The following is a 20,536-nucleotide window of genomic DNA, read 5'->3' as shown; positions in this document are numbered from 1 at the left end:
AGGTGTGCTCAGCTCTGCCCTGCCCCAGAAGCCTTGGGAACAGGGCCAGTCGCTGCCTGGGAAGACTGCCCCGACTCACCCTCCCCTAACAATTTCCCTCCCCCCCACACCCGGCCAGCTGCAACCCACCCCGACCCGACAGCTGTTCCCAGGCCAGCAGCCTCCTCCCCTCGTCCTGGTGGCCCCATCCACTGTCCCTGCAAAATGCAGCTGAGCTGCCCTTGCCACTGCTTTGGCAGCTGCCTCAAGGTCAGAGCACAGCTCCCTACCAGCTCCTGACGTGCCGATAGATGCCCAAAGCCTGGAGGAACAGGGGGCCTAGGTGCTGGGTGGGCTCACGGGGGCAGCCTCCCCCCAGGGAGGGCCAGCACAGGCCTAACAAGGCGCTCAGCCATCCTCTGCCCATTTGGCTGGGAGCAAGTGGGTAGAGCAGAGGGAGTGGCTGCCCCCATGAGCCCACAGCGTGGCCCCCCACAACCCGAGACAGCCCCACTTGGACTTCACCTGGACCCTCCCAGTCCCCCGCCATGGGCACCCGCTGTTCCCAGTACTGTGGCTGAGCACTCCCGTCAGGAACTGTGACCAAGCCGGCCACTGCCGGGTGCCAAGTTCTCCTCTGAACATGAGAAACTATGGGCTGTGAGGGCCACACCGTCAGGCCTGCCCTCAGTGTGCTAAAATATTCCGTCGAGAGAGGGGCTGCCCTGTTCCCCTCTCTGGGTGAGCACGTTTCCTCCTCAGTCTCAGCTGCCGCCTCCTGAGAGGCCTCCCCTGACCACCCACCAGGACCAGCCTGCCCCTATCATCCTGGGAGAGACTTGCCCTCGAGGAACCGAGTATTGATGGACTGGGGGCCAGTATGGGGTGCTGTGTCCCTGCACCGCACAGGGACCAACACAAAATGGGAGTGGGCGAGGGGGCCCAGGGCCGGACCCCAGGTCTGTTGGCTGCTTCAGCTTCCAGCACCTTCTTGCCTGTGAAGCATGAGGATGGCTGCAGCGGATATCCTGGGTCTCCTCCCGGGAGGAGCCCCAGGTGGCACAGCCTCACCTGGGCAAGACACCTGCTTCAGAGCTGGGCTGGTGGTCCCTCCTGGGAACCTCAGACTTGAAGGGACCATCAGGCTGACGGCAGGGTCAGGGTCAGGGTCAGGGTCGGAGCAGAGGGCCCCTGACTGTGGCCGCTGGCCCTGCCACCTGGCTCGTCCCTCAGGTCCGCACCCCACGCCCGTGCCCTGCCACCCATCTCTGATGTGCTCTGACATGCGCCTGCTGGGCCTTCCGTGGTCACTCCAGGTGGTCAGAGCTGGTGTCTGCCACTGCCAAGAGGGTCTCAACTAGCAGCACCCCTGCCCGCCAGCCGTGGGCACCAGCCGCCATGCCCACCCAACCCAGGGGTCTGTGTGGAGCAGGGCTACGTCCCCATCCACGTACCCTTCTCATCTCCTATACTAGGGATGGGGTGACCGTGGCCCTGACAGGCCAGGCCAGCAAGTGCACCTCTCTCGGAGGTGGGGCTGCAGATGGGCTGGGATCTGCTGGTGTCCTGCGCCATCCCCGCTGGCCCTGTGGGCAGACTCCTGTGTCCCCCAAGAGGGGGCCAAGGCGGGCACAGGGGGAACAGGTGCAGATATAGAGAGCCTGGCTGACCCGGGGGCTCAGCAGATGCCTCGAGGGTCCCAGGCCCACCAATGCCAAGCGTCACCACAGCCTCAGCTCAGAGGACGGGCAGCACCTGGACGGCTGCCGCACCGCCCACTGTCAGAAGCCTTGGCCTGGCCCCCGCAGCTGCGTCTGGCAGAAGATGCCATCAGAAGTGCTGACACAGAACTGAGGGTGTCAATGCACCCTTGGCACCTGGATGGCAACTTCCTGAAGCCTCCTGACGTCCAGGGTTATGCAGATAACTTCAAAGGCTTAGAAACGATACTTTGGAAAACTGCGCCCAACACATGCGCTCCCCAGGCTTCTACTTTAAGAAGGGGAGGAGAAGCCGCCCCGATCCCAGGAAACCCTCACCCAGGATGGCGTCCCTGCAGGGCCTGGTCCTGAGGCCGCCGAGTCTGCTCCCAGGGAGGCCGCTGCCTGGAGCTGGACGCCAGGGAGGGACCTGCCAGCCTTTCCCTGTGGGCGCTGCCCACCTAAGTCGCCATTTTAGCCGTTTCAGGTTTGGGAGGTTCCTTCTGGGGTGCAGCCCCTTCTGCTGCAGCCAACGCGGCCCCACCCCCGGTCCCCGCTTCCCACCCCACCTTCATGCTGTGCAAACCCCAGGGGCCGGGCCTGGCCTTCCCCAGGGTGGTGGAGAGGTGGGACGACAAAACAAATAAAACCCAAACAAACCCGCTTAGTCCGCAGAGGCCGATGGAACGGAGGCAGAGGGGCTTCTGGGGGGCAGGTCCTCCCCCACCTGGAGCCAGGCTGGGCGCGGGGGGAACGGGCGTGGGTGCCACCCCCTCGGCTCACCAGGGAGTCCGTGGCCCAAAAGGCACCAAAAGGCAAGTCTCCGTGTGCTATGAAGAACCTCTGGAAGCAGGAGCCAGGAGGTGCAGGGCCGGAGGTGTGAACGAGACGGAACAGTGAGGCGAGCGTCGGGGTCAAAGTCCATCTCTCAGTGCACAGAAGAAGGGGCACCACAGGCTTTCCTGGAACCCAGGCTTGGGGACAGGCTGGGCAGGGTGCCGGGAAGGGCAGGCACGAGGCCCACAGCCCGCGAGAGTTGGGCTAGGATAGCCGGGCGCAGGCAGGAGCCACCCTGGGCAGGTCCCCAGGGGTCCCGGGCACACTCTGTGCAAAGGGGAGGTAGCACGCCCAGATGCTGATCCGTCCCTGAGAGTGGACGGTGCCTCGGCCTTCCGGGCTGGCAGCTCTGGGGCCCCAGCTCCTGGGCAGCAGGTGCCGGCCTCCCGTCCCGCCGGGCTGGGCCCTGTCCGGTCTCGGCTTCCGAACTGCACGATCGGGCCCCCGGGCCTCGGGTTGGTCGGAGCTTGGAGTCACCAGTCCGCGTGGGGCAGGGGCGCCAACTTTACTGACAGACACACGTATGTACACGCGTGTTACAGAACACGACACACCCGTAGGGAAGACCGCACGCTCATGATCCAAGGGATAAAAAAAGCACCGCGAAAGGCATCGAGGGCCCAGGCCGCGTCCACCGGCCGCCCCGGAGAGGCCCGCCCCCCCGCCCCCTTCGGGGCTTGGCGGCAGGAGCGCACCGCCAAGGGCGCCGGTCATGCGACGTCCACTCATAACTTGGCCAGCAAGTTCCTCCTTGTCCTCAGCGCCCCCCGTCCTCAAGGGTCCTTCCTGGCCACAGAGGCCCCGCGAGCCCTCACACGGTGACCTTCTCGATCACACCCTCGGCGACATGGACATCGTCCCCCTGCACGGTGACAGCTGCCGACTGACCACACATGTGCTGGTGGTCCTTCCAGTCCTGAAAGGAAGGACAGACTCCGTGTTACAGTTCAGAGTGAGAAGGCTGTGCCCGGGAGAGGGTCTGCATGTGCTGAGCGGCCAGCCCCCTGGGGCAGGGGGCTCCCAGAGTCACCCACCCAGCTGTTTAGGGTCCCGCTCCAGAGGCAAACACCCAGGATGACCCCAAGACATGTCCGCGCTCTGACCGTGCTGCTTCCTCCCTGGGATCTAAACAAAAACACTCACAACTGCACAGGAACACTTGTCTCTGATGCTGCTGCCCACCGTGAAAAGTGAAAGCACTGAGCGGGAGCCAGCCACGTGTCCACAGAGGGGCTGGGAGGCCGTGGCCCCCAGGGAGGTCAGGCAGGACGTCCACGCCCCTCCCCAACGCCCCCCGTCAGGGCGGGAGCTGCCGTCGCCCGTTCACAGGCGGGAAATGGAGCCGAACTTGGCCTGGAGCAGGGCTCGCTCTGGGGGCCCGACGGGGCATGGTTAGTGGAGACACGGACCCCAAGATGCACGGAGAGGTTAGGGTTTGGTGAGCCATGACAAGACTTGATTGAACATCACACACACTCGGAAGAACAGAGACCAGCGGTGACCCCCGGAGGGCAGGGTTCCAGCTGCCTATGTTCATGCTGTCCTATGTCTTCCAAATTTTCTACAAGTGTTGCCTTATTTTTATGATAAAAAAGTAAAATTTCAAATCATTACAGGCATACCTTGGAGACATTGCGGGTTCAGTTCCAGAATAAAGCAAATGTAGCAATAAAGCAAGTCACACAAGATTTCAGGTTTCCGGGGCTTATACACATCACGTTTACACTACACTGTAGTCTATTGTGTGTGACTGTACGAACCTAATTCAAAGACACTCTATTCCTAAAAATGCTAACCATCACCTGACAAGGCAGGGTTGCCGCACACCTTTAATTTGTAAAAACGCAACATCTGAGAAGTGCAATAAAACAAGGTCTGCCTGTATATCAAAAGAATAAAATTTTAAAATTTATCTTTTATTGAAGTTTAGTTGATTTACAGTGTTGTGTTAATTTCTGCTGTACAGCAAAGTGGTTCAGTTATATACATATAGTTTTTCTTTTTCACATTATTTTCCATTATGGTTTATCACAGGATATTGAATATAGTTCCCCGTGCTATACATTAGGACCTTGTTGTTTATCCATCCTATGTATAATCGTTTGCATCTGCTAATCCCAATCCATCCCTCCCCTACCCCGCTCCCTCGTGGCAACCACAAATCTGTTCTCTATGTCTGTGAGTCTGTTTCTGTTTTGTAAATAATTTCATTTGTGTCATATTTTAGATTCCGCATATAAGTGATATACAGTATTTGTCTCTCTCTTTCTGACTTACTTCACTCAGAATGCTAATCTCTAGGTCCATCCATGTTGCTGCAAATGGCATTATTTCATTCTTTTTTATGGCTGAGTAGTATTCCATTGTATGTATGTACCACATCTCCTTTATCCATTCTCTGTTGATGGACATTTAGGTTGCTTCCATGTCTTGCCAATTGTGAACAGTGCTGCTATGAGCACTGGGGTGCATGTATCTTTTCGAATTAGTTTTCTCTGGATAAATGCCCAGGAGTGGGATTGTTGGATCAAATGGCAACTCTATTTTTAGTTTAGTAAGGAACCTCCATACTGCTCTCCATAGTGGCTGCACCAATTTACATTCCCACCAACAGTGTAAGAGGGTTCCCTTTTCTCCACACCCTCTCCAGCACCTGTTAATTTTTAGACTCAAGAGAATACATTTTAAATTTGTAAATTACCTGACTATGTAGATTACCTGACTCTGTAAGTCTATACAGTATGTAAAACTTTATGTGTGCTGGGCTCAAGTCCACAGTGTTTCACACCATACCTAAAAATTAACTCAAGATGGGTCATAAGTCTAAAAATAAGAGCTTTAAAGGGAGTTCCCTGGTGGTCCAGTGGTTAGGATCCAGCACTTTCATTGCCATGGCCGAGGTTCAATCCCTGGTTGGTGAACTGAGATCCTGCAAGCTACGCTATGAGGCCGAAAATAAAAAAGAGCTAAAATTATAAATGCTTTAGAGGAAAATAGGAGATTTTCCTAACCCTGAGTCAGGCAAAAGTTCTGAGATATGACACCAAGAGCGTGATCTCTACTAAAAATGTTTTTTTAATAAACTGGACTTCTTGGGACTTCCCTAGTGGTTAGGACTCCATACTTCCACTGCAGGGGGAGCCCGGGTTTGATCCCCAGTAGGAAACTAAGATCCCATAAGCCTTATGGCACGGCCAAAAATAAAAAATAATAGATAATAAAAATTTTTTAGAAGTAAACTGGACTTCAACAAAATTAAAAAAACTTTTGTTGGGCTTCCCTGGTGGCGCAGTGGTTGAGAATCCGCCTGCCGATGTAGGAGACACGGGTTCGTGCCCTGGTCCGGGAAGATCCCACATGCCGTGGAGCAACTAAGCCCGTGAGCCATGGCCGCTAGGCCTGCGCGTCCGGAGCCTGTGCTCCAAAAAACACTTTTGCCCTTCAAATGACACTATTAAGAAATTAAGACACAAGTCACAGACTGGGGGGAAATACTTGGAAATCACGTATCTGATAAAGGACTTGTATCCAGAATATACAGACATCTCCACACTCGATAAGAAGAGAAACGACCCCAATTAAAAACGGGCAAAAGATTTGAGTAGACATTTCCCCCCAAAAGATATACAATGCCCAATAAGCACGCACAACGATGCTCAACATCTTTAGACATCAGGGAGATGCAGACTAAACGCACTGATGTCGCTTCACACCGGGTAGCAGGGCTACGACCAGAAAGCAAGAGCAAGCGCTGTGCACGTGGGTGGACCCGCCGCTCGAGGGGGTGCAGTCACTTCGGAAAAGTTGGGAAGTTTCTTACTAAAGTTAAACACAAGTTTACCATATGACTCAGCAAATCCATGTACGCATGTAGCCAAGACAAACAAAAACCTGTCTCCACCCTGGAGCTCGCTCATTAGTGTTCACGACAGTCACACGGCGGGAACCACTCAGATGTCCGTTGGCTGAGGACTGGAGGACAAGACGAGGCCCAGCCACACCGTGGACGCTACTCAGGCTCCACGTGGATGAACCTTGAAAACACGCTGATCAGAGGAAGCCAGATGCGGGAGACCACACGTTATACGACTCCTGCTACGTGAAATGTCCAGAAGAGGCAAATCTACAGAGAAAGAGATTCGTGGTTGCCTGTGGCTGGGTGTGGGCCCGAGGGGGCTTTTGGGGGTGATGGAAAGTTCTAAAACCAAATCGTCATGTTTGCGCAAATGCAAACTTACTAAAAACCACTGAATCATACCCTTGAAATTAGTGGATTTTATGGTATGTAAATTCTACCTCGATGAAGATGTAAAACGTACACACACACACACACACACACACACACACACACACACACACACCCCTCACATGGGATTTGGAAAGAAAATAAAGTCTGCACGTAAAAGCCAAAACAATTCATGGCCCTTGTCCAACTTGTAAGAAGGTGAGTAACATTAACTACCTTGCCAGGTCTTTGGGGAGCACACAGAATTCTGGGGAGCACAGTGGGCAGGCCCAGAAGCTGCACTGTCGGCACCACCATTTATTACGAGGAGCCGAGGGCTTAAGTTTTTTCAGGTCCTACCGAGTGTTCATGATGGATCCCACGTGAAAATTATGGTTTTTGAACTTCACTGTACATTGATTTTTGTAAATATTGGGTTGGCCAAAGAGTTTGTTTTTTCCCATAAGATGGCTCTAGTAGCATTTAATTGTCTTTAACTTCATTCGAAACAATTTTGTTAGACTGTACTGTGACAGCTGTCCTATCAGCATGCATTTAAAAAAAGGTTATCAAAATTGGTGAATTTTTGTGTAGCCTTTTTAATATTGAAGAAAAAAGCAACATTTTCGGCATATTATGCTTCACTATTTCAAGAAAGGTAAAAATGCAGCTGAAACCCCCCCCCAAAAAAGACTTGTGCAGTGTATGGAGAAGGTGCTGTGACTGATCAAACGTGTCAAAAAGTGGTTTGCGAAGTTTCGTGCCGGAGATTTCTCGCTGGACGATGTTCCACGGTCAGGTGGACCAGATGAAGTTGAAAGCGATCAAATCGAAACAATTGAGATCAACGTTATACCACGCGGGAGAGAGCTGACATACTCAAAATATCCGTATCAAGCCCTGAAAATCATCTGCGCCAGCTTGGTTCTGTTCATCGCTTTGATGTCTGGGTTCCACGTAAGTTCAGCGAAGAAAACCTTCTTGACCGTATTTCCGCATGCGATTCTCTACTGAAACGTAATGGAAACGTTCCATTTTTTAAAAGAATTGTGACAGGCAATGAAAAGCGGATACTGTACAATAATGTGGAACAGAAGAGATCATGGGGCAAGCGAAATGAACCACCACCAACCACACTAAACGCCGGTCTTCATCCAAAGAAGGTGATGTATATATGGTGGGAGTGGAAGGGAGTTCTCTATTAGAAGCTCCTTGCAGAATGCCAAACAATTAATTCCAACCAGTACTGCTCCCCATTAGACCAACTGAAAGCAGCACTCGACAAAAAGCATCCAGAACAAGACAACAGGAAACACATCATCTTCCATCAGGATAATGCAAGACCGCATGTTTCTTTGATGACCAGGCAAAAAATGTTACAGCTTGGCTGGGAAGTTCTGATTCATCCGCCATATTCACCACACATTGCCCCTTTGGATTTCCATTGATTCTGGTCTTTACAAAATTCTCTTAATGGAAAAAATGTCAAGTCCCTGGAAGACTGTAAAAGGCACCTGGAACAGTTCTTTGCTCAAAAAGATAAAAAGTTTTGGGAAGATGGAATTATGAAGTTGGCTGAAAAATGGCAGAAGGTAGTGGAACAAAACGGTGAACACGTTGTTCAATAAAGTTGTTGGGAAAAATGAAAAATGTGTCTTCTTTCTACTTTAAAACCGAAGGAACTTTGTGGCCAACCCAATAAAACCAAAGCCTATGCCTTTATCAGGGCAGCGTGTCACAGGGGCACAAACTAACACAATCAACGGAAGAAATGGAGTCTTTGTCAACAAGGTTATACCTGAAATATAACTGCCCAATTCACCAAGAGAGGTTCCAAGACTGCAGCTTGCATTTAGACAAAATGTTATCTGGTTAAAACGACTCCATCAAGAAATAAACCCACGAATCTTCCTCTGATGGTTCAAAGTCAGGGAAGTCACTGATCAGCCGCCCTCTCGGATCATGAGTCAGCAGAAGCCCGTCCACCCCGCTGGCTCCTCCTGGCTGCCTGGGCTCCTCCCAGCGTCCCCAAGCGCAGCAGGCATGTGGGCCCTCTCCTCGGCACACGAGCCATAGGTGACACCAGGGAAAGCAGACCTGCTGGTCTCTTTCCCATGTCTCCGGGAACGGGCTGGGGCTCAGGAGCATAGCTGGGAGCCCCTGGACATGCTTTCCACGCTGTGCTGGCCCCTGCAGCCCTCCGGGAAGCCCTGAGACACAGAGGAGGAAGATGCCACGTCCCACACACCCTGGTCTTGCGGGTCACTCCTGCCCACCTACCACCCGAGGACATCTGAAGACGGGGCGCTCTGGGAAGCCGCCAGGCACAGGGTCCCCTGCGCGGCAGAGGCTGTGTCCACAGATGCAGCTCCAAGTCACAGGCACCAGGGATGGGATATTTTACTATCTGTCCACCCGGCAAGTTACCTTTATTAATCGTGGAAAGTTTCTAAGAGGAGAGAATAACCCCACGGGCCCCAGTCAACGGCTCAGCCCCTCACTCTGAGTAAGCGTGAGAAAAGCGACAAAACCCTGAACTAGCAACTGCTACTCCAGAACACTCTTTAGTCTTCTTAGAATCAGAGGCCTGCATGTACAACTGCGCTGACTTTCGGGGTCTAGGGCAAGGCGTCCAGGGCTGGGCGGCGCTGACCGCGACAAGGTCGAGGCCACGGCCACGGCCTGTGCGGCTGCCTTGGGGCTTTGCTGGAGCCCGGGGGCAGCGCAGAAGTGACGCGGGGGGCCTACCTTGCGCTGGCAGAAGGTGGAGCAGTAGTTGACCTTGTGGCAGCCGGTACACTCGCTCAGGGCCTCCCGGCCGCAGTTGACACAGAACTGCTGCAAGAGGGCACAGGCATTAGTCACGCGGACAGACTGACCCGCGTCCCCGCCCCCCACTGCCCAGACGCGGGTTGGGCACCTGCTAAGAAGGAAGCAGGGCTCCAGATCACACCGATGCGCCAAGCTTGCTCCAAATACCAGGGGATTTCACTGCCACCAAGTATGGGTAGGAAACCACACCGAGGAAGGCCAGGATTCTCAGTTGTCAGGATCGTCTCCTGAGTGGCCAGGCCCTGCAGTCCCCCAGCCGGACCCTCATCCACAGCCCAGGCGCCCCCGGCCCCGCCACGCGGCTCCGTTAGATGGGTCTTCTGTGTGCCTTCCCCACAAAACGCGAAGGAGCTTTTCCTTCTAATCAGCCAGGGAGGGGCGCTCCAGCAGCACCACTAGCGCTGGTGTGTGCAGCCATGACCCGCACTGTCTGGCGCACCTGGCTGTGCTGACTGCAGGCCAGGCCCCTGCTCCCAGCCAGCGGGTGAGTGTGTGACCTACACACCCATGAGCCACACCAGACACCCGTTTATAACACCGCTGACCACCCCCCACTGCTACCCCCGAGAGCATATGCAAAGCAGCAAACTGCTTCTTGGTTCCTGTTCTGGATTGCAGCTCCCTTCTCTGTCCAGAGCTGATTGACACGCTCTACCCCGAACCCCCGCCACCCGCCTCACTCACTTCAGGAAACACGCGCGTTTCGGGGACACCGAGATACTACTAAGTTAGCTTGTCCCGTCTCTACTTTAAAGAACAAAATACTTACAGAAAAAAACCAGTCTGTAACCACACACAGAAATTCCTCGAGGGAGAGCAAAGGTCTCACAGTTAGTGGGAGCAGAGGTGTGGCTGCCTGTGAGGCTCGGGGGCCCCACGGACCCTCCTGCCCCAGCTTGGAAGTCCTCAGGGAAGCGGCCTCGTGTCACACCCTGTGCCCCGCGAGCCCCGCTCACCTGGACCTGACATGTTGGTGCTCCTGGAGCCAGCACAGTTCTTGGAAAACAGCAACCACTCAATAAACACCTCTTAACTGCATCAAAAGCCTGTGTTGTGACTAGACCTCGTGGGGCAGGAGCTGCTCTTGTGTGGCAAGCACTTCTGACCCCGGGCTCCCAACACATCCCCTTGGGAATTACTTCTTAACCCAAGATAACTGGGAGCAGGAGATCCAGGTCAGATACGCCAGCTAATGTACAGACGGAGACGACAGACGGAGACGGGCGGGCACAGAAGCCCTCAGGCTGTGTCTGCACACACCGGTCAGGACCCACTGCTTCCCTACTGCCAGCCAAGAGGGCCCAGATCTTGGTTCCTAAGAGCATTTGTTCTCCAATAAAGGAACCAGGCTCCCCGGAGAAACGGCCGATTCCAGGGCTGGGGCGGGGAACCCCCAAGATGGTCCTGGAGCATCTTCTAGCACCAGAAAAGAGGGAGGTGCTCTGAGGGGCACGTAAGGGACGCGGGAGCCGACTGAGAGCTCCAGCCGTCAAAGCCAAACCGGATGAGCAAAAACAAGTAACACGGGTGCCATGAGCCCATCTTGATACAAACAAAGGTACAAGAGACAGATCCCCCACGTAGAAGAATTCTGGAAATATTCCTAGATCACCCCTGTCCAGGCGGGGGACCCCCACCCAGGGTGACTAAGGGAGGAAAAGGGGAAACCACTTCACAGATGGGAACCTCCGATCTGCCCCAAATGCGCATGCCGGGCCTGGGGCCCTGGGGCCCTGGAGTAAGATGAGTCTGTGAGGGGGACGGGGGCTTATGAGAAGAGAGAAACCAGAGACCTCGCCCCGCCCCCCAGCATGGCCAGAAGGCTCGGCTGCAGCCTGGAAGAGGTGTCACCAGACCGACCCGCGGGCACCGGCTCTCCCAGCGCTGAGAACAGCGTCTGCGTCTGCGGTGCAGCCAGAGGCGCCGCCCAGACCGCCTGCCGCTGCTACTCTTCGGGCCACAATTCCCTCTTGAAAGGAAGTGGGGAAGATCATCGAAGGTCTGAGAAGGAGCCGGGAGACGTGAACACAGGCCAGAGCACAGGGATGGGGCCCAGAGTGCACGCATTCCCCCAGCCAGGGGCCATGGCAGGCGGCCCAGCGCCCTGCAGCCATGTGGCTGGCTTGTGCTGGACACGGCGCCCTTGAAGGGAAGGGCGTCTGGTCTTCCGCCCTGTTTAAATCTCTGCTGAGCTAACTATATACACACAACACAGATGCCCCATGGTTAAAACTGAAAATCTCCTTAATAGTTCAGCAGGGCTAAAACTTGATTTTTCAAGAAATTCCACATAAAACGTCTAAGCTGGGCAGCCCCGCTTCCCTCCCTGGGCCGCAAGCACCCACGCCCTCACAGGGAGCCGAGAAGGAGGGTCCAGCCTCCTCCTCGGGGTCCTGAGGCCTCACTCGTCCGGCCCTCCCCACCAAGCCCCAGCGCTCTAAGGAGGAGGCTGCGGACAGGATCTTCCAGAAGAGCCCTCTGGGGCGGGCCCCCACAACCACCCGGCTGGGGGCTCCGTCTCGCCCCAGCGGCGCAGGGCGTCGTCCAGCAGCCTCTCCACAACAGCCACCGGCGCCCCCCGCCCAGCCTCCCGGCTCATCGTCCCCCAGGCCCCACCGGCCGCTTCTCACCTGCTTCAGGGACACGTCTTGCGTCCCCTCACTCACATGTGACTGAGGTCAGGGCCTCTCAGCCCCCCGAGCCCCGTGGAGCCCCCGGAGGATCCTGGGGAACAGGCTCTGAGGAGTCCGGCTCCCAAGAACCCGGTGTCCAGGCGCTGTGTGCTCAGCACGGGGCCACGGGGACCAGACACGTGGCCCGTTACGCAGGTAAAACACACAGGGTGCACACGGCAGTCAACCCACGTCTGCAAGCAACTTAACCAGGTCACCCGAGGAGCCTTGTCACATCAGCACACACAAAAGGACACTGGCGTCCACCCACCGGTGGCACCCGGGCAGGACGGATGCCTAGCTTCCCCCCACCATGTGATCAGCTTACAGGAAAACTACTGGAGGACACGTCACACCTATAGATCTGGAGAGAGGACAAACACACCTGTAAGAGCTCCAGCCATTTTCAAAGCTCAGGATGTGCGAACGTGTTGGATGCCTTGGCGGGGGAAGTGGGCTCAAGCCTCTCACTAAAGGCTGAGCATCCTTCCGCCAAACAGGATTTTAAGGATAAAAAGATTTCACGTTGTATTTCTTTCTTAGAAATTCACAAAATTACAAATGAAATGCAAAGCCCAACCTTTCACGGTGGGGACCTCAGAGATCCAGCTGCGGCAGACGCTCCTGGCTGACCTGACAGACACGCACGTCAGCACGTGTCCCACGGTGGGTCAAGGGGGAAGTTCTGCACAACAGGAATTCAGCTTCTGGACCCTTAAATGTGGGATGAGCCTGGCCGTGACTGTGGGCTATTCCTACGTGAAAAACAAAACCCACGCAGCTGACTCAACACGGTGCCCTGAAAGTAACCTCGGGACCGACCAGGTGGAAACACCTCACTCCGTCTTTTTCATGCCACCTGTCTTTGGAGAATTTTCACAGAGGAGAAGAGATGTGTCTAATTTACTTGTAATTTTATTCTGTGAAAGAAAGGTCCACAAAAATTAATGAAAAATGTAAAACTCAAAGTTAAACTGTTTTTCCATTGCACTTCCCTGCTGGGATGAGGTTCAGCTTTCTGTACTGTCCGTGCCACCCCAGATCCAAGCCGCCCACCCGTCCGCCATCCAGCCAGCCTGATGGGGGGGACACAGTGGTCTCCCCCACTCCCATGGTCTCAGCAAGGGGGCATCCTCGTCAACCCCCGGGGGAAGTGAGGGTCTCCCCCCCACCGTGCTCATCAGTGACAGGTGGTGGTGAGGCCGTGGGCACGGCACATGGCACACATGGTGGTGGATGCAAGATGGGCAGCCGCCCTGGCAAACAGTCTGGCGGCTCCCCAGAAAGTGAACCCTGAGCCAGCGTGGGACCCAGAGGCTCTGCTCCCAGGTACATACCCAAGAGAAGTGACAACACACATCCACACAAACAGCTGTGCGAAAATGTTCAGGGCGTTGTTCATAACAGCCAAAAAGTAGAAACAACCCAAATGTCCACCAATGGTTGAATGAAGAAACATGTGGTGTGACAACTAATATTTAGCCATAAAAAGGAATGAAATTCTGACCCAGGCTACAATGTGGATGGACCTTGAAAACACTCTGCTCAGTGAAAGAAGCCAGACACAAAAGGCCACATGTTGTGTGATTCCGTTTCCAAGAAACATCCAGAACTGGCAAAGCCACAGAGACAGAAAACAGGTTGGTGCAGCTGGGGCCTGGGGGTGGTGGGGAGTGACGGCTAACGGGTCCGTGGCTTCTATGGGAGAGGAAATGATCTGGGATCAGATGGTGATGATGGCCGTACAAGTCTGTGAACTAACTACTGGACTGTGCACCTTAAAGGTGTGAATTCCACAGTATGTGAACCATATTTCAGCGAAGAAAAAAAATGCCCTTTCGTTATGCATATTGGGGATTTTTCTAAAGTATATGATCAGAAACATAAACATATGAGTGCATTTTGTGATTAAGACGTTGCTTATAACTGCAAAAACCAGATACAATTAAGTATTTTAAAAACAGGACTAGTAAATTGTTTACAGGGCTTCCCTGGTGGCGCCGTGGTTGAGAGTCCGCCTGCCGATGCAGGGGACGCGGGTTCGTGCCCTAGTCTAGGAGGATCCCACGTGCCGCGGAGCGGCTGGGCCCGTGAGTCATGGCCACTGAGCCTGCGTGTCCGGAGCCTGTGCTCCGCAATGGGAGAGGCCACAGCGGTGAGAGGCCCATGTACCGCAAAAAAAAAAAAAAAAAAAAAAAAAAAAATTTATGAACATGAAATATGCAGAAATTAAATTTTTTAAAAATTGGTTGCCAAGCAGCAACAGACCACTTTTGCTCTGCATGTGCAGTCTCCAAAACCACAAAGAATGAAGGAACAGTTGCCGTTCTGGTGACCAGAGCAGCCTGTAGCGCTGACCTTCCCAGATAGTCACCACGGAGCACAAGACACAATGATCTGAAGGCTTGAAAGCAACTAAAGCAAGAAGGAATGGGGGTGGGTGGGTACTGAACCCCGGGGAGGGGCGGGGAGAAAGGCCCAGGCAGGTGGGGCAGGAAAGGGGGCGGTGGATCCAATCCCGAGGGGGTGGGGGGAGGCGAAAGGCCCCCCGCAGGTGGGGCAGCTTTTCCCTCAGGGCCTCCCCTGCCCACCAGGTGTGTGCAGCCACTGCAAGGGGCCATGGTCACCTGGGCTGGGGGGACGGGCAGAGGGCCGAGCTGCCAGATGGCTGGAAACCAAGGGAGACCAAGACCAGTACAGATGGCCACAGGCACTTGCTGCCCCCAGGCAGCCAGCACAAGGCTGAGCCAACAGAAATAGCAGCCCAGAAGGCTGTGCTGAGCAGGGACCTTGGTGTCCCCACTCCCCCCAGAAGGGCCTGCATTCCCACACGTGAGGGGGCAGCAATGCCACCCCCCCGCCCCGCCCTGACCAGGACTAGAGATGTGATGGGCGGAGGTCACCGAGACAGACGCCCCCTCACACAACAAAGTTCAGGAGACCAGCCAGGAGCTCAGCTGCTTCTAAGAACCAAGTCCAGCACTTTTCAGGGGAAGAGAAAGAATACAACAGAATTCAGAGCTTCTGCCATGAATAACCCAAAAGGTCCGACAAACAAAATGACTGGAATGTGAAGGAAGGAACAGAGCTTCCACAGTCAAGAGGAAAGGAGTGAAGAGAAGCAGATGCTGAGCTGACCCGAAGGTTAGGATCAGCCAAGATATTAAAGAAGTGATGATGAAGATGGTCAGTGATGTACAGGAAGAGGCGACCATGCTGAGTGGCTGGCTGGGGCACAGCAGAGTAAAGGCAACTCCATAAAAGACACACGTAGACTTTCAATCCACTGCCTCTTGGCAATGAGAGCCCCCCCTACTTAAGATCCAGCAAGCCAGGTGGCACGGCCAAAATAAAAAAAAGAAAAAAAGGAAAATTGCACCTGAAAAGCTCTTCTTTTCCCTTACCTATAAAAAGTAGTACTAACAGAAATTCTTTTTCTTATATAGATTTGGTGGAAATACACCAATTCGACTCACCTACAAACCAAAGTGACACTGAAGACGTATCACTGTCCATTCTCCCGCCTCCAGCCGCCCCCAAGAGGGCTCTGGGCACCGAGCAGCCCGGCCCACCGTCCTCCGGCCCCAGATGAGCCCTGGGCAGTGAGGACACACCTCCTCTCGGCTGGGGCACATGCCCCGCGTCACCTGGAAGACTGCATCCCAAAAGGCACCACAGGGCTGAGGGACCCTGTGCTACAGTAAGTGCTCTGGGTACAAGGCTTCCTGAACCACTGGGACCTTGTCGGCAGCGAAATACCCGTGACGGCGCCTCTGGGGCTGAGAAGCCAGTCCCCGTGAGGCCGAGATGCGGGCACAGAGCCGGGTGCCTGGAGGGGCTGGTGACTGCAAGACACATACGTGCCCCGACCTCTGCCCCAAAGACACACCAGAGGATGCTCCTCCAGATGTGATAACACACGAGACCCGTTTTTCCGGGAGGACAGCCTGACAGGGTGAGTGACATCTACAACAGGCGGGCACTCAAAAACAACAGCTGGTGTGTGTGAGGGACAAAAGCACCTGACAGATAACGGTGGCCACTTGTCTATCAGAGAAGTGTCACCTGTACGTGGGCCTCAGGGTCCCCCTGCCCAGGAAGGTGGCCGGGCTCTGCAGGTGGCAGCCACAGACCCGCCGCGCAAATGGTACCTCTTTCCGCTCTGCATCTGCCTGGACTCTGGCCTGGGCCGCGGCGGCTTCTCGGTAGGAGCTGGCCTGCTTGGCCTGTTCAAACAACGTCTTCAGCTGCTGCGCGGTGTTGAGCAAGGAATTGACCATCTCCTCCAGGTACAGCCAGCTCCGCGGTTCCGACATCTCCAGCCCGCTGACCACAGAGGGAGACACGGCTTTGGTGGGGGTGGAGGGCGGCACCGCCAGGGCGGGCAAGGATGTCAACACTAGCGTGTGGAAAGCAAAACACAAAAAGAACTTAACCCATCTCCTGGCTTCGAGGTGCCTCCGCACGCTCATCAAATGTGGGAAAGTAGGGTGGCAAACAGATCACACCCACGGCCCCCCCTTCAAGCCGCCTGTCCATGGACGACACAACAGCTGCAGGTGAGGTGACCACGGAGCTTGTGCAGAGCCAGTGGGAGGGCGGGGGCTGTTACATCACATAAAAAGTAAAGCAGACGAAAGAACGAAAACCTCCCGGTTTCATTGCTGCTCGCACAGAAAGCCTTTGGGGATCTGTGGTCCCCGGGGGGCTGATGAGGGACGCCGGAGACAGGGTCCCCTCAGCTGGAGAAGAAAGTCATGGAGGCGGGAGGGAACCTCAAAGGGACACTGTTCTGGACGGGAAGTGGCAACTCCCACACACGGATGTGCAAGGGCTCCCCACCCCTGTCCTGGGGGGCCTGGGGGCAGAGACACCCAGGCTGTGCTGCTGAATGTCTAACATCCTCCCAGAGAAGAACCCCCGACTGTAGCGTTAGCCAAGTCCTTGGTGTAAAAGCCCCACCAAGGCCCGTTTCCAGCCCCCAGCGAGAGGCCACTGGACACGGGCTGCAGGAGACACACGGTCAGCGCTCGGGAGCCGGACAAGCGACACCTGCCCCCCTCGGCCATGGCCAGACCTTGCTGTGAACCCTGTCCCCACCCCCGCAAGGGCAGGGCCCTGGAGCCGGACATAAGGGAACGGGCAGCGTGACAGAGTGGCCAGAGCACACAGCAGCCACTCTCGGGGCTCCCGCCAGCCAAATCAGGGACCATCCCAATACAACCCATCCCAGCTACAGGATGCAACGCCCTGAATGAAACAGGAAGCCATGGTCCACGCTGAAACAAGCAAACCAACAAGTAAGCGGACGGGGTATGGGTAGACCAGGCCTCGCAGCCCTGCTTGGGGCACAGCCGACCACGTGGCGTGGACATTCCCCATCCAGGCCCCGCCCAGACCCCGCAGTCAGCAGGGCTGCAGCCCGGCCAGGAGGCTCACCAGGCCTGGGGCCAGGGTCTGAGGCAAGGTGTGGGGAAGAGGCAGAACGGAGGCAAGCTTTAAGGGTGGGAGGGGTGTCACAGCAAGAGGAGAGAGCAGTGAGACAAGCAAAGGAGAAGGAGAAGGGGCGTTCTCTAGAACTCGGGGACAAGTTTCTATCTTTCTGTCTTGTCTCTGGTGGAAACTATAAAAAAAACACAAAAGTCCACCAGCTGGAATTACGATGCTCCCTGTAAAAAAAGTGTCCTGATATAGAAATGTGTCTAAAACGTGCTGTCAGTGACAAATCGCTCAAAATGCACACGTGGGTCAAGTTTCAGGCGGGGCCAGTCGCAGACATGCACACACCCTCTCACCTGAGGCCACCCGGACAAGCGTCCTCATGGGACAGACCCCAAGCACAGTGTCCTGGTCAGAGCCTGGCCGAATCTCAGGCTCTGCAGGTCTCGGGTTGCTACGTGAGCAGCCTCACCCCACACAGAAACGAGTGGCAGCTTCCAGTGAAAACTGCTTTACAAACACAGGCCTGAAGCCCCACACCCCACCTCACCTAGAAAGCCTTGCATCTGCACATGACGGCCACTCGCAGAGAATTCTTCCACACTGACCTATTTTGGGATGAGATGTTGGCAACGCGGCCTCCGGAAACGGTGCAATCTGACAGCTGTCCTGATACCCTGGGTAGTGGGGCTCCGGGTGGCCGACCCTGCATGGGGGCTGCACGCCTGCTTCTTGTACTGTCAGGGGAGAGGGACACGATGGCGTGAGACCCAGCTGTGCTGCACGTCCAACAGGGCAGCTCCTGAGCCGCGGGAGTGGAGGATGTGAACCGTCAGAGGGACGGTATTTGGGATGTTCTAGGTGAAATAAAACACGGTACAAAAGCCAGTTCCCACTGTTTCCTTTCACTTTCCTGAGGCGGCTACCAGAGCATTCCACGTGCCCACGGGGCGTTTCTGCCCCCCGGCGCCCGCCTAGGCTCCGTGAGCAGCCTCAGCTTTTCAGTTCCTGGTCCCGCCGCCCCTGCCTGCGGGGGTCCCCACAGCTCTGCCAGTGACCCCCGGGGCTGCGCCGCCAGGCGCTGAGACAACTCGCCTGTGGCCCCTGCGAAGACGTCGCCCTGGGCCGGACTCCCCGAGATGACCGCGGTGGCCTCCACGGTGGACGCGCGGTCGAAGGTCAGCGCGCCGGAGGTAGTGATCTGTCCTGAGGGGGTCACGGTGACTGGAAAAGCAGGGGGGCTGTCACTGCGTGCTGGGCCCACTGGGCCCATCGCAAAAAAGCCCAGGGGCCGGGCAGGGTGCGCGGGGGCATAGCCACCTCTGCAGGGGCGGTGCCTGGGGGGGCAGAGACGCCCACCCCACCAAACGCAGCCCTGCTGTGTGTCCTGAACACCTGGATGTGCTGTCTCGTCAGAAAAAGCAAGAGATAAAATTTAAAAGAACGTAAGAAGGACTTTGTAATTTGAATTAAGAACAAGATTTTCATCACAGCTGAAGAGAAAACACAGCGGTGTCCCCAGCATTCTGGGGGCTCTGTCTGCTCCTGCCGACCAGCACCAAGGACACGGGGCGCCTCACCCACAGGAGTCGTCGGGCTGCTGACAGCCCCTAGCGACTGGGCGCCTCCCAGGCCTCTCCTGCCAGCGCAGCCCTCTGCCACCAGCAGCCCGCCCGCTGCTCGCTAGCCTGGCGGTTTCAGAAGCAGGCGCCGCCCCCGCCCCTCCCTACATGTGCCCGCCCCCCCCATGTACCCCCGCCCCCGCCCCTCCCTACATGTGCCCCAGCCGCGCCTGCCCCGCCTCCAGTCGCAAAGTGAAGTCCATGCCGAGGACAGGCCGGGACCAAAGAGGCCAGGGAGCCTCCTTGAGCGGGAGCCGCGCCTGCTTTTGACCCAGACCCCTCGGCCACACACGTGAGCAGGACACGCTAAAAGCATGTCGCATGACGACAGCTCCTTCGCTGTGACTCACAGGTGGTGGCGGCTGCAGCAGGAAGCAGGGTGATGTTCTTGGGGGCGTCCTTCTTGACGGGTGTGGTGGGCAGCTCGCTCTCCTTCTTGCGCCTCTTGTAGGGGACGAAGAGCCTGACGGGCCCGCTCTGGCGGAGGCGGGGGGGGGGGGGGCAGGAGGCAAAGTGAGACACGTGGAATGAGACACGTGGAAACGCCACCCGGGACTGTTCTCCGACGGCGACCTGCCTGGAGATGTGCCCAGACTGCGGCCAGAAGACGGAACCACGCAAAGCTCCCTTAGCTCCCTTTAGGCCCCAAACAGCTTAAAGTAACAGAAAAGGTACTTTCAGAGAGAACGAGTGAGTGACAGTGCTTCAAACAGGAGAGTAATATCAACAACAAATTTTTAGGAATTCCCAGAAGACAGAAAGTAAGTGGGACAAAGGAAGGAGAAGGGAGAGGGCCCATGGGGAGCAGGGGGTGCCCCGCAAACCCTGAGGCCCCGACAGGCAGGAGAGAACCGTGATGGGGCAGAAACAGCAGGAAAACGTGAAGGTCAGGGGAGCCTCCCGGCTCAGCCCAAGACCCCTGCGGGCTCGCTGGCCCTTCCTGCTGCCCATTCAAACCTGCTGTGGACCTGCGAGTGAGCTTCCGTCCTATGTGTCAACCCCAAGGATCTCCACTGGGGTCTCCCTGGTGGCTCCTCCCTTTACTGATTTTCTCCACGTGATGTGAACGTTGCCGTCACCTTCTAGGCTGCACTGTGTCCTCAGGACCACCTGTGAGGCCCTGACCATCAGGGTGGCCGTACTTGGAGTAAGGAGGCAATGGGGGGGTCTTGAGGGTAGGGCCCCGACCCGCCGAGATTAGTGCCCTTGTAGGAGCAGCTGTGTAAGCGA

The 20,536-nt window shown here is 56.0% G+C and overlaps 1 protein-coding gene across 8 annotated transcripts in view; it reads right to left on the bottom strand.

Annotated features, from left to right (window-relative positions):
* Positions 1 to 3,002: 3,002 nt before the first annotated feature.
* DEAF1 (DEAF1 transcription factor) overlaps positions 3,003 to 20,536 on the bottom strand; it is a 26,622-nt gene continuing 9,088 nt past the window's right edge. Inside the window, exons 7-13 of one of the 8 annotated variants that reach the window (XR_010841327.1) lie at positions 19,657 to 19,783; positions 18,780 to 18,908; positions 18,293 to 18,421; positions 16,397 to 16,644; positions 9,490 to 9,579; positions 6,408 to 6,639; positions 3,003 to 3,432 (exon numbers count right to left, since the gene is read on the bottom strand). Coding sequence is in view for 7 of the 8 variants with exons in the window: in XM_059068057.2 (XP_058924040.1) it covers positions 3,328 to 3,432; positions 9,490 to 9,579; positions 16,397 to 16,644; positions 18,293 to 18,421; positions 18,780 to 18,908; positions 19,657 to 19,783 (828 nt within the window). In the remaining variant the exon portion in view is untranslated. Of the gene's footprint in view, positions 3,433 to 4,402; positions 6,640 to 7,620; positions 8,952 to 9,489; positions 9,580 to 12,825; positions 13,001 to 16,396; positions 16,645 to 18,292; positions 18,422 to 18,779; positions 18,909 to 19,656; positions 19,784 to 20,536 lie in introns of those variants that run through there. The other 7 variants (XM_059068057.2, XM_067037941.1, XM_067037943.1 and 4 more) reach the window with 7 other exon arrangements.

This window comes from Kogia breviceps, chromosome 7 (assembly GCF_026419965.1).
Source record: "Kogia breviceps isolate mKogBre1 chromosome 7, mKogBre1 haplotype 1, whole genome shotgun sequence".
NCBI lineage: Eukaryota > Metazoa > Chordata > Mammalia > Artiodactyla > Physeteridae > Kogia > Kogia breviceps.
Note: the sequence above shows the minus strand (reverse complement) of the source record. Positions and strands in the feature narration are given on the sequence as shown.